Source organism: Brassica napus, chromosome A6, assembly GCF_020379485.1.
Source record: "Brassica napus cultivar Da-Ae chromosome A6, Da-Ae, whole genome shotgun sequence".
NCBI lineage: Eukaryota > Viridiplantae > Streptophyta > Magnoliopsida > Brassicales > Brassicaceae > Brassica > Brassica napus.
The window spans coordinates 1,544,297-1,562,709 of NC_063439.1; the positions used below are offsets into that span (position 1 = coordinate 1,544,297).

General features: G+C 35.9%; 3 protein-coding genes across 10 annotated transcripts; 1 reads left to right on the plus strand and 2 right to left on the minus strand.

Annotated features, from left to right (window-relative positions):
* The first annotated feature begins 494 nt into the window (after positions 1-494).
* On the plus strand, positions 495-3,327 carry LOC106346034 (G-type lectin S-receptor-like serine/threonine-protein kinase At1g34300). The gene is made up of 2 exons (XM_013785276.3): positions 495-1,934; positions 2,021-3,327. Exons 1-2 carry the CDS (start codon positions 629-631, stop codon positions 3,169-3,171), a joined length of 2,457 nt encoding a protein of 818 aa, XP_013640730.2. The 5' UTR covers positions 495-628; the 3' UTR covers positions 3,172-3,327.
* Positions 3,328-3,913: 586 nt separating this feature from the next.
* On the minus strand, positions 3,914-7,520 carry LOC106349659 (serine/threonine protein phosphatase 2A 55 kDa regulatory subunit B alpha isoform). 8 transcript variants are annotated; one of them, XM_048781798.1, is made up of 14 exons: positions 7,204-7,520; positions 6,863-6,966; positions 6,687-6,782; positions 6,475-6,594; positions 6,121-6,243; positions 5,924-6,015; positions 5,680-5,798; positions 5,446-5,569; positions 5,234-5,357; positions 5,061-5,129; positions 4,883-4,974; positions 4,713-4,790; positions 4,566-4,615; positions 3,914-4,478 (listed from the first exon to the last, which is right to left on the minus strand). In XM_048781798.1, the coding sequence occupies exons 1-14, from the start codon at positions 7,325-7,327 to the stop codon at positions 4,333-4,335; spliced, it is 1,461 nt and encodes a 486-aa protein (XP_048637755.1). In that variant the 5' UTR covers positions 7,328-7,520; the 3' UTR covers positions 3,914-4,332. The 8 variants fall into 8 exon arrangements, with proteins under 8 accessions (XP_048637755.1, XP_022542995.2, XP_022542994.2 ...); XM_022687274.2 differs by having other exon boundaries at positions 3,914-4,475; positions 6,118-6,243; XM_022687273.2 differs by having other exon boundaries at positions 6,118-6,243.
* A 2,658-nt stretch (positions 7,521-10,178) lies between these two features.
* LOC106346050 lies at positions 10,179-15,840 on the minus strand. Its single transcript, XM_048781800.1, has 9 exons — positions 15,512-15,840; positions 15,293-15,414; positions 14,496-14,691; positions 13,902-14,418; positions 13,564-13,815; positions 13,278-13,469; positions 13,136-13,210; positions 10,815-13,037; positions 10,179-10,735 (listed from the first exon to the last, which is right to left on the minus strand). Exons 1-9 carry the CDS (start codon positions 15,715-15,717, stop codon positions 10,457-10,459), a joined length of 4,062 nt encoding a protein of 1,353 aa, XP_048637757.1. The 5' UTR covers positions 15,718-15,840; the 3' UTR covers positions 10,179-10,456.
* Positions 15,841-18,413: the final 2,573 nt, after the last annotated feature.

Here is an 18,413-nt window from a genome sequence, read left to right on the forward strand (position 1 = left end):
CAATAGAATCTAACTTTCATACACTAAGACATTAACCTATGTTTCCAAAAAGTGTTTCATTTGATCAAAACATACTAATATATATAAAGCAAACTCAACTCAAAACACACTTAATATTTATTTGGTGAAACATATAATTTTATAGTTATTACAGTCCAATTTCCCAAAATTTAAAGTAAAATTAGCTTCTCTTTATTTGCATATTTTGTTTGAAGTATTTTACAAATTTGTGTAGTTAATTTTACATAATTGGTTGATTATTATAGATGTTTTTACCCTAAACAAACTTTATTGGAGAGTTTTCATTAGAATTCCTAATCTAATTGGTTGATTATTAAATGGTGGTATAGCTTAGAAAACTCAAAATCTGTATTTTCCAACAATTTTCTTTTTTTTATATATATATTTAAGAGATCTATGATTTAAAAAATATTTTATATTATTCTAATAGGTCATAATCATTAATAATGTAAATTCGTAAAATGAGCAGCTAATTTTCTTATAAAGAAAAAAATGGCTGGTCCCAAAAAAGTTCTAAAAGTCTTTGCACCCCACTGTCTTTTCCCATTTGGAATGTCAAGTTTTGAAAATACAGCATGCGAAGTGATCAATCATTGCGCTCCCAAAAATGAGTAACAGAGAACAAAGAAGCTTCACAATAACTAAAACAGCGGAGATGCCATATCCGACAATACTTACTTCACTTCTCCTTCTCCTTCACTTCACTTTCGTAGCTTGCACCATACCCCTCGGCTCTGTTCTTTACGCAACCGGTTCAAACCAGTCTTCTTGGTCGTCTCCCAGCTCCACTTTCTCCGTCTCCTTCGTTCCATCGTCTCCCCCTGGCTCGTTCCTCGCCGCCGTATCTTTCGCCGGCAACGTTACCGTATGGTCTGCAGGAAGCGTTGACTCCCGAGGCTCCCTTCGTCTCTTACCCTCCGGCTCCCTCCGCCTCATCAGCGGCTCCAACACCACCCTCTGGGACTCCGGAACGGATGGTGTCGGCGTCGTTTCCGGGACCATTGATGACTCCGGTGAACTTCGCCTCCTCAACAACCTAAGCATCACTGTCTGGTCATCCTTTGATCACCCGACAGACACTGTCGTGCAGTCGCAGAACTTCACCGCTGGTATGGTTCTGCGATCTGGTAACTACTCGTTTCAGTTAGAGAGGAGAGGGAACCTCACACTTAAATGGAACAATAGTACGACTTACTGGAGCCAAGGGCTAAATTCGTCTTTAAACATGAGCCTATCGTCCTTAAGTTTACATACTAACGGACTTCTGCTGATCTTTGACTCCACTCATAATGGCGGAGCTGAGATCGTTTACAGTGTAGATTACGGTGAAGGTAGCAGTAATTTTATGTTCTTGAAGCTAGACGATGACGGAAATTTGAGAATCTACAGTTCCGCGAGTAGGGACAATGGCCCTATGACGAGTCGCTGGTCAGCTGTTGCTGACCAGTGTCTCGTCTATGGGTACTGTGGGAATTTTGGGATTTGTACCCACAAGGATACAAATCCGATTTGCTTGTGTCCGTCTCTTAACTTTGATCATGTTGATGAAAATGATAAAAGAAAAGGCTGCAAGAGAAAGGTAGAGTTGAGTGATTGCTTTGACAACGCAACCATGGTTGATTTGGATCACACCAGGTTGATTACAGACCCAGCTGACCCTAACTCGGAGGTTGGTAGTTCGTCTTGTGGATCGAATTGTCTCCTTAGCAGCACTTGTCTTGCTTCTGTCTCATTGTCTGATGGGTCAGGAAACTGTTGGCAGAAGCAAAGCGGTGGTTCCTTCATCACCGGGTACGAGAGCCCATTAGTTACGACTACTTCTTATGTTAAAGTGTGCGGTCCAGTGTTGCGTAATGGACCTTTGGTTGCAACAAAAGGTGACCGTAAAACCTCAAAGTTAAAACTCATACTCGGTAACGCTATATATCCCTCTAACCTTTTTAATGGTAGGTACTTAAAAGTTAAAACCGAAGTTTAAAGAATTGTTCTCTTATTGCAGGAGTCTCAGCAGCTTCAGTTGTGATGATCATTATCATTGTCGCGGTGATAGTAAGAGCAAAGAAAGCGAGAAAGAGTGATTGGAATAGCGAAAACATTGAAGAGATTGTAATGTTGAAACATTATAGTTACGCAAGAGTCAAGAGGATGACAAACTCATTTGCAAATGCCCTCGGGAAAGGAGGATTTGGAACTGTCTATAAAGGGAAGTTACCGGATGGAAACCAAGATGTTGCAGTAAAGATCCTGAAGGAGTCAAAGGGGAACGGAGAAGAGTTCATTAATGAAGTAGCTAGCATGAGTAGAACCTCTCATGTTAATATTGTTTCCTTGCTTGGATTCTGTTACGAAGGAAACAAGAGAGCTATAATCTACGAGTTCATGCCAAATGGATCCCTGGACAAGTTTATTTCCGAGCATATGTCAACAAAGATGGATTGGGAGAAGCTATATAATATTGCGTTAGGTATCTCTCGCGGCCTAGAGTATTTGCACAATCGTTGTGTGTCAAGGATTGTGCATTTCGACATAAAGCCACAAAATATACTCATGGACAAAGACCTTTGTCCCAAAATTTCAGATTTTGGTCTTGCTAAGCTTTGCAAAAATAAAGAGAGCATCATATCAATGCTTGATGCGAGAGGGACAGCAGGATACATTGCCCCTGAAGTGTTTTCGAAGAATTTTGGAGTAGTCTCGCATAAGTCTGATGTGTATAGTTATGGGATGGTGGTTCTTGAGATGATTGGAGCAAGGAATATAGGAACCGTGGAACACTCTGGATCCAACAATAGTTCAATGTACTTTCCAGATTGGATTTATAAGGATTTTGAGAGGGAACAAATCATGAAGATTTTTGGAGATCATATAAGCGAAGAAGAAGAGAAAATTGCAAGGAAAATGGTATTGGTTGGTCTATGGTGTATTCAGACCAATCCAACTCGTCGTCCAGCAATGATCAAAGTCATTGAAATGCTAGAGGGGAGTCTAGAGGCTCTCGAGGTACCACCTAAGCATCTCTTGTGTTTAACCGCAACAAGGGTTCCAGAAACTACTGAAGATAGTAATAATGAGACTTCAAGCTTCTCTTACCCAAGTCAGTTTGAAAGAGGCACCCTCTCTGGTGATGATACTTTACGCATTTCCGCATAATATATAGTTAAATGTCCTAGCTCTTAAATTAAAGTCAACAAAGAGACCGGATCTCGTACAACTTGTCGAGATCTTGGGATATTTGTGTTGGTTGTTTTTATAAATTTTATGATTTCATGGTGTTAGTTACATGCTTATGAGATGTATATGTTTTTATGAAGACGCCCAAAAATAGTTTGTTAACAACATAAACTACTTACTGGTGTTTTTTTTGGAAATATCATAATATTAATTAAGAACACGACTAATTGAAAACATTATAATTTAATTGGTTTTAAAATGTAACAAAACAAAGATGACATAACTAATGCAAGATTAGCTTAAATAATCTATTCTTTTATTACCACATTTTAAATGGTGTAGTTATCTTAATCAACACCATAAGATCACCTGTTGACAATCTATTCCTCATTTCCAGCCATGTGCAGAACGATTGCTTGGGAGTGCCATGACTGAACCACACTGCATTGTGCCATTCAAATTTTGCCTGAGATGATAGGATATTATGCCAAGTAAATTTGGTGCTGAAAGTTCTGCTGTAATAATCTATAGGGGGAAAACTTTTCTCCAAGAACGCTTGGTTTATTGTTTTTTTTTACCTATAAACCAACAAATTTAGTTTTAATTTGTTTTGGCTATTTTTGTGATCCATTTAAATGGATGTGTTTGTGGATTTTTTCAAATAACTTCTTTTTTTTGTTTACTGATTTTGTCAAGCCAATAAGCAATTAAGAACACAACATTAGTAATTAAATATATTATTTTAAATAATTCGACAAAGTAAAAGGAAGTTCAACAAAAGAATCAATAAAACAAATGATTACACAAGACCAAGAAAAGATTGTAAAAAGAATATAATCTATAATCCAATCCAAAAGTCATATGAGATTAGCATTTTACTAAAATCACGATTTTTTCCAATCGGATTATCTTTTTCTTGGCCTGTAAAAGTTGTTTCCAGGTGAATTCTACACTTCAGAATAGATAAAAAAAAAAAATTGGTTTTCACTGCTTGCCTTTCCAGAACCCCCCAGCATGATGATGATTACAGAGCTTGTGTGACCAATGATGATGATAGCGATCCCCATAAGGAACCATGAAAAAACAGAGTCCAGAAGCAGAGAAAATGCCTTCTTAGCTCCTTTGCTGAGTATGGGGGTGTTAAGCACAGTACATGTACAAGCTATTTCCAGCAGCGCAAGCAATTAAGTTCTCATTTGGATGCCAAGCAAGATGCAGCAACTTCGTTGTGTAATCAAGAGCATTATTGCTATTCCCATCCACTCCAGCAGCACTCTCTGATCCTGCTTTTACACCATTTCAAAATTTGTTTTTACTATTTTGTTGCCAATTTCTTAAAATGAGAAAAATGAGAGAACGAGACTGACCTCTACCTATCATACCGCCTAGTCTGGGTGGCCTTGAGGGAACTGGGACATGTCTCCTATGATAAACCACAACAAACAAAAATTACATTTCATCAAGACTGAGAAAGAGAAGATTGAACAAACTAAACTCTTAATAGCTTTGACCAAGTTTACCTCATCGGATTCCTGCTTGCTTCCAACGTTCCAGTCTCGGTACTTCCCGAGGAAACACCAAACACACGGAACAGATTGCTGGATAGAGAGGGAATGATTATATAAGGAATCATCATAGTCATTTGATAATACTAATAACAAAAAGATATGCTCTGCTTAAAGGGACATACCTGTAAGAACCTGTAGCTGCTCGCAATCCATTGCCACTTATACAACACTCGAACTTGTCAAAGATGGAATCATTTTCATATAAATCACAGAGCTGTAAATGGCCAAAAGGGAAAAGAGAACAAATCAGCTATGCAGCAACTCGTCAAATGCAGCTCTATCAAAGTATATGAAGCTTACCTTCGGTTTCAGATATTCATGAACTTGGAAAGTTGATACCGGACCTGAATCCATGTTGATGTCCCATAACTGAAAATGCAAGAAAAAAAATTACCATGAGTTCAGTGAACCTTAGCTTTAAGCTCGCTTATCTATATCTAATGCCAATGGGAAAGATGAAAGTGTGGACGGACCTTAAGTGTCATGTAGTCACGGCTAAGTAAGTATCTTCCTTCTTTTGCAAATTTGATGTCTGACACTGAAGCAATAATCTCAGTGAAGAAAGATTTAGAACCACCTGCATCTGGTTCCTCAAACCTGCATAAACAAGCACTGTTAAGCCTTTGCTGCTCTTGTAACCGCATGAAATAGGAAGTTAACAGAGTTACCAGTATCTGAGACTTACAATTTGGAATGTGAATCACATAAAGCTGATTGGCGCAGATCAATAAGGCGAATCGAGCCTTTGGAACTGCTGTAAGCTAGCATATTGCAATGGGTAGGATGAAACTCTGCTGCTGTGATAACCTCTGCAAGAATGAATGCCGTATTAGTAACTTAAAATATAGTATTAAATTGCTTGATCACCATATCATGTAGGGAACATAATGGACTAACAGAACAATAAACCACGGCTTACCAGACAGATCTTCCATTTTCTCAGGCTTCACATCAACAATGTTGAAACTTTGATTGCTAATCTCCAGATTCCAAAGATTGATTCGCAAATCATCAGCAGAAATAAATGTTTCGCCATCACTGATTTTTAATATAAAAACTATTAGGAGCAGAACATTTACAATGAAAGTATAGATCTCAAGCTAACATTTACAATGAAAAAGCAGTTGTGGTATAAATCTAAATGCGTGGTATGAATAACCTACCTGTTATTTGAGATCGAGTTGATGTGATAATCATGAGCATGAGGATAGACTCTTCTACATTTAGCCACAGGGCTCGACTCATGGCTAGTTACCTGTATATGTCAAAATGAACTATTAGTCTACAGATGAGCAACATCAAGTAGCTTTGCATTATTTAAGAATCAATTTCTAAACAGATTGTTAAAGAGTACAACTACCACTGGCAACCGCAGCGATGAAATGTTCGCTTCAGGTACTCCGTTCGCGACAGTTCCATTTCCCACAGCTCCTGAAGGATCTGCATTTATATCACATATTTTCTTGATCTTCTTGTCTTGGACCTGTTAAAACTCACATCAGAAACCAAGAGGAAAGAATCACCTCCTCTGTATACTCATCTCAATAGGCAAAGAGAATCATTTTACAACATTAAGGACTTATAACCATCTAGATACAGTAAGCAACCCAACAAGCAATGCCAATGCCCAGAGAGGCAACATACTAAGCTCCCATTGAAACAAACAGTATGTCATTCAGAGGCCAACAACAACAATAAAGAATAATATCCTAACCTTCCAATACTTGATGATTTTATCGTTTGTCGATAGGAGAAAGAGAGCGCCATTAGCTGTTTGACACCATCTAATTTTGTTGATCTTCTCCTCTATCTCCAAACTCTTGAGATAATCAAACTGGTAGACAAAAGACCAACATAAGCACTCTTATCACATACTACAATGACGAAAAGAGAGAGAGAGAGGGAGAGAGAGTAAAATCATAATACCGCAGGGTCATGACTCTGAAACTCAGTTTTATAACAAAACTCAGGGTGCCTCACTGGATAATCTGTCTCCTCAAGATCCCTTCTAGCTCCACTGCTCTGTAAATTGATAATCATAACCAAAAAATGTCAAATTCCCACTTACTCAGAAACTAAAGAAGAAGCAAAGAGACACTTACATGTTTGGCATCACTTCTCTCAAAAAGAACAACACGTCCTCCACGGTCCCCAGTAGCTAGATGGTCACCGGAATGATCAAACTCAATTGCTAAAATCATATCAACTGCAAGAGGAAAAAAAAACACTTTCAGCTTACTCACACTCAATGACCAAAGACTAAAACTTTCAGATTAACGAATCGTAACAAACTCGACTAAAAATCAAAACTTTAAGGTAACCCACCAACAGATCTACCGTTACCCACAAACCCTAATCCCCAATTCGACAGATTCAGATCGAAAAAAAAAACTCATAAGCTGAATCCGATGGAATCAAAGTCAAAAGAGAAGACTTTTTTCACCTGGCTGAACTTCTTCACCGGCGCTTCGCTCACCGAAGACCTGAGAGAATCTCCATTGCAGAGGCGGAGACGCGTCCGCCGAAGCTGCGACGACGACGTCCTCATCATCACCACCACCGTTCATCACGACACACACTCTCTCTCCTTTCGGATATAACCGGATCAGAACCGATTAAACCGGTTGATTGAGTTCGCCGGCTGGTTTAATCTCACGGCGGATGTAGCCAATCGATCAAAGGAGGGAGAGAGAGAGAGAAGAGAGGAGAGGAGAGAGTATATATCAGATGATTCCTTCACAGGAACAAATACAGTCCCTTCTCTCTCTATCTCAGCAGGTAATTATAATATAAAAATATATTATTAATGTAAATATTTGGTTTTTATCCCTTTTTATGGATTTATTTGTTTAAATGCTTGGGAAATTAGATTTGTTTCCAAACTTTACTTACTCATATTAGCTGTGAGTGACTTATAATGTGAGAAAAAATAAACAAAAGAAATAAAATCTTCCCTGATAGAAACTTATTGGATTTAGATTTTATTTCATTTTTAGTGCAGGGAAATTACATTTATTTCATACTTACTCACTCCTAACAGCTGTGATTGTGTATGAATAATGTGGCAATCTTAGGAAATTAATTTCCCTTTTTATTTGGGTGTAGATTTTATTTCTTTTTTTTTTAAGTTTTTGTAGGATAAGTATATCTATTCTTTTCTTTTTTGAAAAATAAAGATAAAGATATATGATCTTCACAAAATACAGTAAAACTTGTTTCTAGATATGTTTATATGAGTGGTGTAAAAAACTATTTTCATATGAATCGACAATGTTGTTTTACATCTGTTAATATATGTTATATAAATACACTAATAATGTGATGTTTATGCTTTGTAGACTATAAAATATTTTTTTACTTTTTGTTGTTATTACCAACATTTATCATTTTTATTTAAATAAGTCGATTTTATCATACAACAATATATATATATTCCTGTAAGAATTTCTCATAAGGTATCTCCCTTATTAAAACAAAAACTAGAAAAGGGCATTCGGTTTTCAATTCCGGTTCCGTTTTGATTTTTCGGTTCTAAAAGTTTAGGATCCATTCAGGTATTTAGAAAATTCGGTTCGATTTCAGTTTTTTTTTTATTTCTATTTCCGTTCGGGTATTAAAGTTAGGAACCGGCTAATGTCCTATAATTTCGGATCCCATTTGGCTCCGGTTCGGTTCCTATTTTTCGGTTAATTTAGGTTAAAAAGTAAAAAAAATCTGGGTTTTCCAGATTAGATATCAAAAAGTTGCGGGTTATCGGATAAAAAATTAGATAATTCATATCACTTAAAACTTTTGGATAAAAAATATTATGACAATTCGCTTTTGGGTATTTTAGTTTATAAGTAATATTTTCTAATTATTTGATTATTTTTAAACAGAATACAATTAATATTTATAAATATATAAATTATATTATAGATATTTGGGTACTTATTTGGTTCTTGGTCGGGTTCTGGTTTGGGTTCAGTTCCGGTTCCAGTTCTTTGGTTCTAGAGATATATGATCCACGCAGGTTTTTGATAGGATCTAAACTAGAACCAGACCACTATTTTTGGTTCTCTTTGGTTCTTCGGTTCCTGGTAAATGTGTCCAAGCCTAATAGAAACATTACATTAGACATAATTTTTAGTCATGTGTAATATTACATAAATATTAGAGGTAGTTAATAAAAAGACAAGAACTCATTAACGGTAACTATATAAAACAATATTATACTACTAATTATGTTTCCAAACCCAAACATTATAAAATATTATATCTCACTTTTTAATATTTTTATTGACCTTAATATAAATTATTTAATAAAATAAAAAAGTTTATTAAAACAGTCAAATAATTTATAAAAATCATTTTTTGCAGGCTTAGATACTAAAAATATTTTCATTTAATATGAAGTAAATTAATTCACAGATCAATCTATTTGTATTTTTCATATATGAAACACATTCATTTTAAAAACACAAATTTTCATAAGAAATTAAGACTATATAAATAAGATGTTAATATCAATAACTTACAATAAAAATATTATAATAATTTTTATATATCAAAATTTTAAAAATATATTGTAGCATCTATCATTTAAGTATATTGTCTGATTTTATACTAAATAAATTGTTCTATTTAAGTGATTTAAAAATACTTGAAGATTTTTTTACTGGTAATTATAAAGAGAAATACCATTGCCGATATTTTTTGAATTTTGAATACTTTATTTTTGAAAATTTAATTATTTGGTCAAAATATTTTTTTACATAAGGAAAAATTAAAATGCTATAAAATCCCGATTCTGTAAACATTATAGATTACATTCAGAAAAGTTGTATTCTTCATATTACCAAAATATAAATTAATTATTGCAGCACACTATTTTAGTAATTCTTATATTGACATATGATATTTTTAGAAGCTGGTATTAAGCTTTCTAATTTTTTTGGTTATTAAATTTTGATTTCAAGATCTGTACAATTTGTGATTCTTACAACATAATTTGTTTTTTCGTGTTGCATTTCAAATATTTATACTTTAACATTTATGATTTTATCTATTTATGAACCATATATCTTGGAAGTTGCAACTATCTAGAGTAAGCGTTGATCTAATTTAACATATATATATGTTATTTAGATTTTAGCTACTAAATACAGGAAAACATAGACATGAAAAAAACCCACTAACACCAGATTATATTGTATCAGTGCCAGTCTTATTTGCAGTTGGAGATTCTCCTTCTTCCCCAGAAGCTCAGGTATCCATAGCCCATTGATTTATAAAGTTAGATTATGAACAATTATTGGTTTCTTCTTGTGTTGGCTTCAACCACCTCGAAAGGCAGCTCTCATAGCCACTCACTAATTTTGTCACCTTTACTGATCAAGTAAATAAAAATCTAAAACGCAAAAAATAGTGAGGGAGAGATCATAAGCAAAGTGTATCGTGCTGACTTTAGTAAACAAATTAAACCCTCTAAAACTGCATTAAAATCCAATACAACACTTATAACATCAGCTTCACAAGCTCTACATTGTGTATAACAGATCCCATTTAAAGCCGCTCAAATCCTGGAACTTCAACTCTTACTCTTACTACACTGCTGCTCTCAAGATTGTAGTAACAAATGTAGAAAAGAGCCTTTACTCCATGCTTTGACCATTTACGTTCCACTAAAACCCACAACACAAAGGTAGTCAACTTCATTAGTTTACTCTTGTAGTCCACAAGGCATGCATTGCATTCAAGTCACTCAGACTTATTGACTTGAGTGATGTTTTATATAGCTCTCTCAGTTTCCCAGAGCTCTGAGACTTGTTTGCTCCTTCCGCGGGTATGGATAAGGTCAGCATTCTCTTGAGAACCATCTGCGATTGGGCCCAGAACTTGGAGTAAAGCTCCGGGTCCTTGGTTCTTAATGATTCCGCATGTGTTTCGGAAATGTGGCGGCCTTCAAGCAGGCAAGACAAAGCCGTCTCAAGCATCTGCAGAGAAGTTGCATAATTATAAGATATAAAACAAGTCATTCTTGAACCAAAGAAGACACAAAGCAAGAGCACTTACAGTGTTTGATTGCCAAAAGTTTGAAAGGCTAAAGGAAAGAGCCGATCTCTCTATCAGAATTGTCAAGAACATTGAGGGATGATTCTCAGGGCCATAAAAGTCCATTGATCTCTGCCAATTTCTATCTGCCAACAAAGCGTACTGCTTGGCTCTCTGGATGACATTAGTGTCAGGTTTCTCCAAAATCCTTAAGCAACAATCTTTGTGATACCTCGCTAACTGAAGGTAAGCGTAGGCAGCTTCCTGTTTGCGTATTTCCTCAAGAGATTCGTATAGAGCCAATGCCTCTCTTATAGCATCACTAGCTGACACTTCATGAGTAGTTTTCAAGATGCTGTTCTGTCCACGAGCTGCAACGGTTGTGTCTTCTTTTGCTAAAAGCATTCCAAGTCTCAGATATGTATGAGCAAGCTGCGTGTAGACCTCAACTTTCAGATTGTCTTGAACCAAATCAGTGGCAACACTGTGTTCCGTCTTTGCTGCCATGTAATAACTGAGTGACTTGCTGTATTCTAATTTTGCAGTCTCCAAAGCTTGTCCGTAAGCAGTTTTGAAAGCAGGATGCAGTTTAAGAGCTTCCATCTTTGCGACTATTTCTTCAGCTAGGGCTCGTCGTCCATGACCCAAGTTGCAGTTGATTAGTATAACATTCGTGTGATCATTAACTTCCTTGAATGCCACAATAGCATCAGCAAAAGCGTCTTCAGCTTTGTTTAGCTCTTTGCTCTCAAGACGGTTCCGACCAAGTTCATTACAAACCCAACCTTTCTTTCTATTGAGAGACTGAAACTCGTTGCATCCACTTGGAAGCTCCTGTAATGCTCTTCTAGTTTCCTCATAACAATTCAACGCAGCCAAGAGATTGCTTTCTGCATCATCATCATCAGACTTGGAACCCTTGAGATACTTAAATATTCCTCCCTTTTTTACACCCTTAGAGCTGGATTCATTCTGATCCAAAGAGACAGCTTCTTCTTTTGTTCCTGCTGACGTCTCTATTTCTTTATGGCTTTTGTTCTCAAAAGTGACATTAACATGTTCATCTTCAACAACATTTCGTGAGAGCCCGCTAGTGACATTCTTGGACTTCGGTTTTCTATTGTGCTTTCTCTTATGAGACGCAGTACGACCACTGCTTCCACTGCTGCTGCTTGCGCTTCTTCCACTGCTTACTCTGTCACTCTTACAGCTGCAATTTACTAAAGAACACGAGACACAGTTTTGACTGTACTCAGTTAACTTCTTCTTGAGCCTCTCTACTTCTTTTACTACTTCTGACGGCATTCTTAATTGACGGTTAGATGTCACTTTTGGTCTTTTGGAGAGCTCTTGACCTTTAACAATGTGGAACTGAACGTATATATCACCAACCAACATCCACACTTTAGCCCAGAAGAGGCGTGCTGATGATGAAAGCTCCGCTTCAAAATCTTCAACTTGCGTTGTTACCACAGACTTGTTCATTGATGAAACAAATAGTGTCTCCTCAAACTTCTGTGGCATTGATCCATAAATGGAACAGGCTAATTCCACAGTATTCAAAGACTGGTGCAACTGTCCATCCTCTTTGTAAGCTTCTCCTAGAGACAGATACGATTCACCAAGTAGCAGAACAAGGTTCCACAGTTTCCTATCTAGTTTAGATGTTGGAAGCCACTTACGGATATCACAGACTTCAATACAATCAGGATCACCGCATGAGCATTTCGAAAAATCAGGAGATGGTAACGTCTCATCATCAAACAAACCCTCCTGTTCTGAAGACTGTAATTGCCGTGTCCACCTGAGAGACTTTATAGCTTGAGAAACATGGTGAACTGCTGCTAGCTTCGATGAAATCAGATAGGTTGTAGTCTCAAGCAGAGGTGCAGGAGCTTGGCATACAGGACCAAGAACGAGATTAGCATCTGAACTAACACAGGTTTCAGCATTATGTGAATCCGGACTGTCTGAACTATCTGAACTCAATAGCTTCTTGCAAGGTGACACCACGTCTGCCTCAAGCTTTTTGTAAGAACCCGAATAATCTTCAGTGAACTTGTCCTCCGAGAAAACCACCTCCTCACTTTCATGGTCAACGGTAACAGTATCAAGTGATTCTTCTTCTAGGTCTGTTATTTTGACTTCACGTTGCACATTATTAGACTCGAAAGTCAAATCAACTTCCTCGTCATTATTCAGAATGAGCCTTGCAAACTGCTCGTGTGCATATGCTCGAACAACCTATCAAGCATGGTATCAAAGATGAGTTCCCAATCAAATATTTAGCAAGAAAAAAAAGGCTCAATGCTATTTAAAAGATGGTCTTAAGAAACATATACCATATGATCAGGCTCGTCCAAAAAATTCAAACATTTTCTGAGGAAACTTGCACACTTGGTCAGATCATTCGGCACCTGGATAGGATGCACAAAGTGTTAGAAAAGCACATGTTTCATGCATATTAATACATTGTCTTCTTACCACAGACAAAGAAAGTCTATGACCAACACGATATAGAAGATTTCCTAAAGAAAACAGTGAGTCACTTCTCCCACTGTAAATCATAGACGGTAATGTGCTTGCGTTGTCGTTTTCATCTCCTGAAGAATGGCTCTTTGAAATAATGGAGAGATCAAAAAGCTGAATCACATCTTCACCCGCACTTTTGTAGAGCTGAAAAGGACATTAGCCAAATCAACTGTAAGCAATGACATCAACAAATAACAATTCTAGCTAAAGAAATAATAATAATAATCTATAATGTTACCCAATAAACTCCAGGATCCTCTTTGCAATTTGATTGAAGAAACCTTAGAACAGCATGACCATTCTTCTGAACAAAATGAGGATGAAAGGCAGGTGTACCATCCTCAGAGATTCCTTTTAGTAGAAATATATCCTCTGTTTTTAAGAGCTCATACCCTTGGACAACACCCTTCTCATGGTAGCAAATTGCTAGCTCGGGCACACTTGCCATTACATTATCAAGCCAAGCTTCAAGCCATGTTAACGGTGTAACCTGTGCAAATAAAAAATGAACAATTAGCAGAGACTCTACTGATAAGAAGAAGAAAAAGCAAAACCAGTCTAGAGCATAGCAGTAACCTTTTCGCTAACATCCCACAAATGCAAGCTTACAGCCAAATACTTTTCGTTGCTAAAGAGAAGCAGATCACTTCCCAGAAGCATGCGGAAGTTATGGAACTGCCAAAACAGAACTCTTAAAAACTCATTGCTCCCACATCTTTTGTGTTTCTCAGAGTCTCCTGACGGCTTGATCTTTCGATTCTTTTCGCTGATTAGAGTATTTTTTCTTACTTGCTTGTTCTTTTTGCTCTTCTCATTCTTACAAATAAGACCATCATGTTTCACTTGTTTACCACTCCCTCCAGCTTTGTCAAGTCTGTCGTCAGGAGCACTACGTGAGTTCTCTTCCGCGGGGAGAGCAGAAGAACTTGACTGTCCCTCGGTATGTGGCGAATGTGTTGGAGGGCAATCACATGCCTCCACCCTCACTGAATGCATAGCAAAGTTCAAAAACAAAGACTCATCCACGTTTTTTGTACATTTGGGTTGATTCTTGTGCCTCCTAATCAGTTTCTCTCCTTCTTCAACATCAGGTCTGCATCACAAACAATCTAACATTAAAAAAAAAAAAGACTTGCATGATTCAAAAAAAGGTGGAGTTAAGAGGCACACCCAGGGTTCAAGACGAGAGTCTGTCCAACACGCTGAACAGCTATGGAGACTCGAGCCTTGGAGTAAGGTATCTTAAAGATTTGCTTAAGAATGTCAACCGGCGCAATGATGTCTATCTCATCTCCGTACTCTGCTAAACCCGTGACAGCAAGTGCTTCACATTTCTTGCTAATAACATTAGCCTCCTTAGATATATCTGTCATATCAAAAACACGAAAACCATACCACCTTAAGGAAGTTACATGGACGCTAGGCACAAGTAGAACTAGAACACAAAATAACATTAGCTTATCCATATATTTGGAGAAAACCCCAATAACACCTAAGAAATTTAAGGTCCAAAGCAATATGCAGAACTGCAGTGCCGTCCTAATAGTAACAAAAACATATACTCTTTCCGTTCCTTAATAATAGACTTTTTAGAAGAACAAAATTGTTTTAAAAAAATATATTTTTTGTGTTTTATTAAATTAATTGACTTTATTGAATTACTATTGATTAAAAGTTATTGAAAACTGAAAATTACAGAAAACTATACATTTATTATTTATTATGATAGTTTAATATGTTTTCTTAATATGTGTGAAAATACTAAAAAATCTATATTTGTAGAATGGAACGGAGGGAGTAGATACTAAATATAGAGGCATTAACAGCAGTGCCGTTGTAAGGAACTCTTGTTCTAATAGTAACAAAAACATATAGATACTAGATACATAAGGCATTAACAGCAATGCACGACTCGGTCGTAAACATTAGAAGCCTATGCTAAAACACACACGAATAATAAAAGGTACCTCCGGTGATTCTAGACTTGACTGCGGCCAAGGGTAACATTTTCTCGGGAAAATCAGTTAAGAGAGGAGGTCGATTAAGATCTGTCTCTGGAGGAATCCTCTGGTACCTAGGAGCACTAACTCTGCAACAACACCAAACAGGTGAAAAAAAAGCTTTTTCATAGAAAGTTCAAGTAGAAGAAGAAGCTGAGTGAGTGGGAGATGATGCAAAAGACGTACGTTTCGTGAGAGGGTAAGAGAGCGGAAGTGAAAGTAGGGAAGGAGTTATCGGCGAGAACAGGAAGTGAGCCACAGAGGAAACCGATCGGTTTGGGGGCGGCGATCTCCATAGTTCCGACGCATTGTAAATCTCTGGAGCTTTGGATTGTGATCGGGAGAGAAGGCTTTGGAGGAGGAGGAGGAGGAGGAGGAGCTGATTGATCCATTTCTGAGTTCAGGATTTGAGTTTGTTCGTTGTGAAAATGTAAAGTAAAAACACTGAGAATTACTAGGTTTGTGGAAGACGGAGAGAATAAGAGATCACTATTCTCCGGTGATGTTTCGAGAACTCTCTCTCTATCACTTGCAACAAGCCCAAAACCGTTTTGACTTTTGTCTGAAAGCCCATTCTTCTATTTTGAGTTTTTTTTTTTCTTCGAAGTGATGTAGCTTAACTGTATGTACTTTGTCCAAATCTGTTAGAATAGAAAAATGACAAATACGGTAAGAAAGGCGGAGTAGAGATTACATCATTATCCTTCGAGATCGTTTATTAGATATGAATAATAATATGATAGGCTTAAAATGTAGGTTTAGGTTAGGACCGGCATGATGTAATGATTTGGTGTAGATATTGTAATCGATACAGAACATGTGTATGCATAGAAATAGTTTCTCAGACCCAAACTCAACCAACAACAAGTGTCTGACCCATTCGATTGCATTTAATGTCGAATCTGTAAAACATTTGGTGCATATACAGATATTGGCTCATATACGTATGTATCAGTGTATGGGTTCGATTGGTAATGGTTGTAGTTTTAAAATTTTTGATATAGAAAAAAATCTGTGGCTTTAGATTTTTTTGCTCTAGAATTTTATAGAAAACACTAAAAAATTGCTTTAGATATTTGGTTCCGCAGAGCACTTGTACAGCTGTAGGTTATTTCAAGAGCTGTGATTTCAAAAAAAAAATTAAAGCTTGATTGCTATGAATTTGGTGCTGTAGAAATAAATTGGGCTGTGGACAGCACCTACAGCAACTACCAATCACTCTCTATGTGTAGTTCAATATGCAAAAGATATATGGTGTATTTGTTATAATTTATACTAGATCTCGATCCGTGTAACTGTACGGGTTTCAGTTTTTATTTATTATTATATAAATATTTTATTTTTAATTCTAAATTGATATATATTATAATATATATGTGTCTATCAATTTTTAAAACATAATAAGTTTACGATATATTTTTTTCGTTTCAAACTTTCACATGTATTTGTATATTCTTCTATATATATATTTTTGGATTATTATTTTATTATTAAAATCATAACTATATATATATATATATAAATATTAGTAAAGTATTGTTTTATTGTCATATTCAAAAATATTATAACATTTCACAAATTTAGAAAGTTTTTACAAAATTAAATTTTCGCTTCACAGATTTATATTATCGAGTAAATAATTAAAAATTTAGTTTTTGTTTAATTTTTAAAATAAAGTATATAGTTTAAATTTTGTTTTCATTAGTTTAAGGTAGTAAAGATTAATCATTGTTGTTAGATAATATTATTTGTGTTATTTAAAAAAAATCTTCATAATTTTAAAATTAACATCTATAAATATTTAAATAATTAGCATATGGAAGTACAGTATTACAACATTAAATTATATCTATTTAATTTATAATATCTATCAATCTAATTGATCATCTATTATCTAAATCTAATTATTGATATCCTAATAAAAATTTCTGGTAGGTCTAAAATTTAAATGATAAAATTAGAGATTAAACGTAACATGATTTTTTAGGAATGAGTCAATTAGATCTATTTTTAAAAAAAAAAATCACACGTAAATAAGGTTGTGACTTCTGTTTTAATAGGTAGACTTTTAATAGATTTTTGAGACTTCTTCATAGTCTTCTCATAATTCCCGATTTGGTAGAACTGAAGATATGCAGAACAAAGCTTGTTAGTGCACTATTTATCCCGTTTTGGTTGATATATTTTCCGGAGGTTGAACAATAAATATGAAGCCCACATCTATTACGTCATTTTCTGGAGCTATTTTTGTTTGTTAACGTGGATGATAAACCATATTATAATCGTACTTTGTCTTTCTATCTAAATAATAACGATCGTTATGAATTTGTTTTTTAGATGAGGGAGGCTCGTTTGTTGGCGAGATGGAGATAATTGTAAGGAGAGTAAACAGACATAGAAATGGTACAATATACATAAAGTTAACAAGTCTCCTACTGAAGTTAACAAGTCTCCTACTGAAGTACTTTAAGTAAACCAACATTTTTTTAAAGCTTGACTTTGCGAATAGATAAGATTAAGAACACATACATTATACATAATACACCAACACGTACAATATACATAAAATCGAAAGAAATTAAAAGCTTGACTTGTGAACTCAGAGACTACACATTACATTAATATATTAAAGCGACCCATATATAAACAATGTCAACCACCACATGTCCACGGGTTTAGTTGTAGGACTAGGGGGCTGGAGTGCGACCACCACCATGTCCACTGCTTGATGGTCCTGCAAATATGTCTCCATTTGGCCTATAAATACTCATCAACCTTCTCCCTGCAATTCGTATATATTAATTATTTAAATAATTCAGTTTCAAACGACGATAAAAGGCAACAAATTCTAGACAAACTATGTTAATGAAACCAGATTAGAAAAATTGGAAAAAAAAATCGAGGTAAAAATATAAGAAAAGATTGATTATATTATAGATCTGTGGCATTATGACCACCACTTTGTACTTGTATTCTGGTGGTGGGTGGTGCATCTCGTGGCCTGGGTGCACAGCCACACTATACACTATACAAACAACTTATATTCTTTCTAATGTTAGCTAAGCTCCGGTGGTTTCGATATCAATCC

Bases quoted from the DNA above. Each gene is read 5' to 3' on its own strand.
- LOC106346034 (XM_013785276.3), top strand. From the start codon at position 629: ATGAGTAACAGAGAACAAAGAAGCTTCACAATAACTAAAACAGCGGAG. The intron at 1,935-2,020 runs GTAACGCTATAT...CTCTTATTGCAG, and splicing joins AAAGTTAAAACTCATACTCG to GAGTCTCAGCAGCTTCAGTT.
- LOC106349659 (XM_048781796.1), bottom strand. From the start codon at position 7,327: ATGAACGGTGGTGGTGATGATGAGGACGTCGTCGTCGCAGCTTCGGCG. The intron at 5,358-5,445 runs GTAAGTCTCAGA...TTGTTTATGCAG, and splicing joins TGTGATTCACATTCCAAATT to GTTTGAGGAACCAGATGCAG. The intron at 5,130-5,233 runs GTCCGTCCACAC...TTGCATTTTCAG, and splicing joins GTGACTACATGACACTTAAG to TTATGGGACATCAACATGGA.
- LOC106346050 (XM_048781800.1), bottom strand. From the start codon at position 15,717: ATGGATCAATCAGCTCCTCCTCCTCCTCCTCCTCCTCCAAAGCCTTCT. The intron at 15,415-15,511 runs GTACGTCTTTTG...GTGTTGTTGCAG, and splicing joins CTCTTACCCTCTCACGAAAC to AGTTAGTGCTCCTAGGTACC. The intron at 10,736-10,814 runs GTAAGTGCTCTT...ACTTCTCTGCAG, and splicing joins ACTTTTGGCAATCAAACACT to ATGCTTGAGACGGCTTTGTC.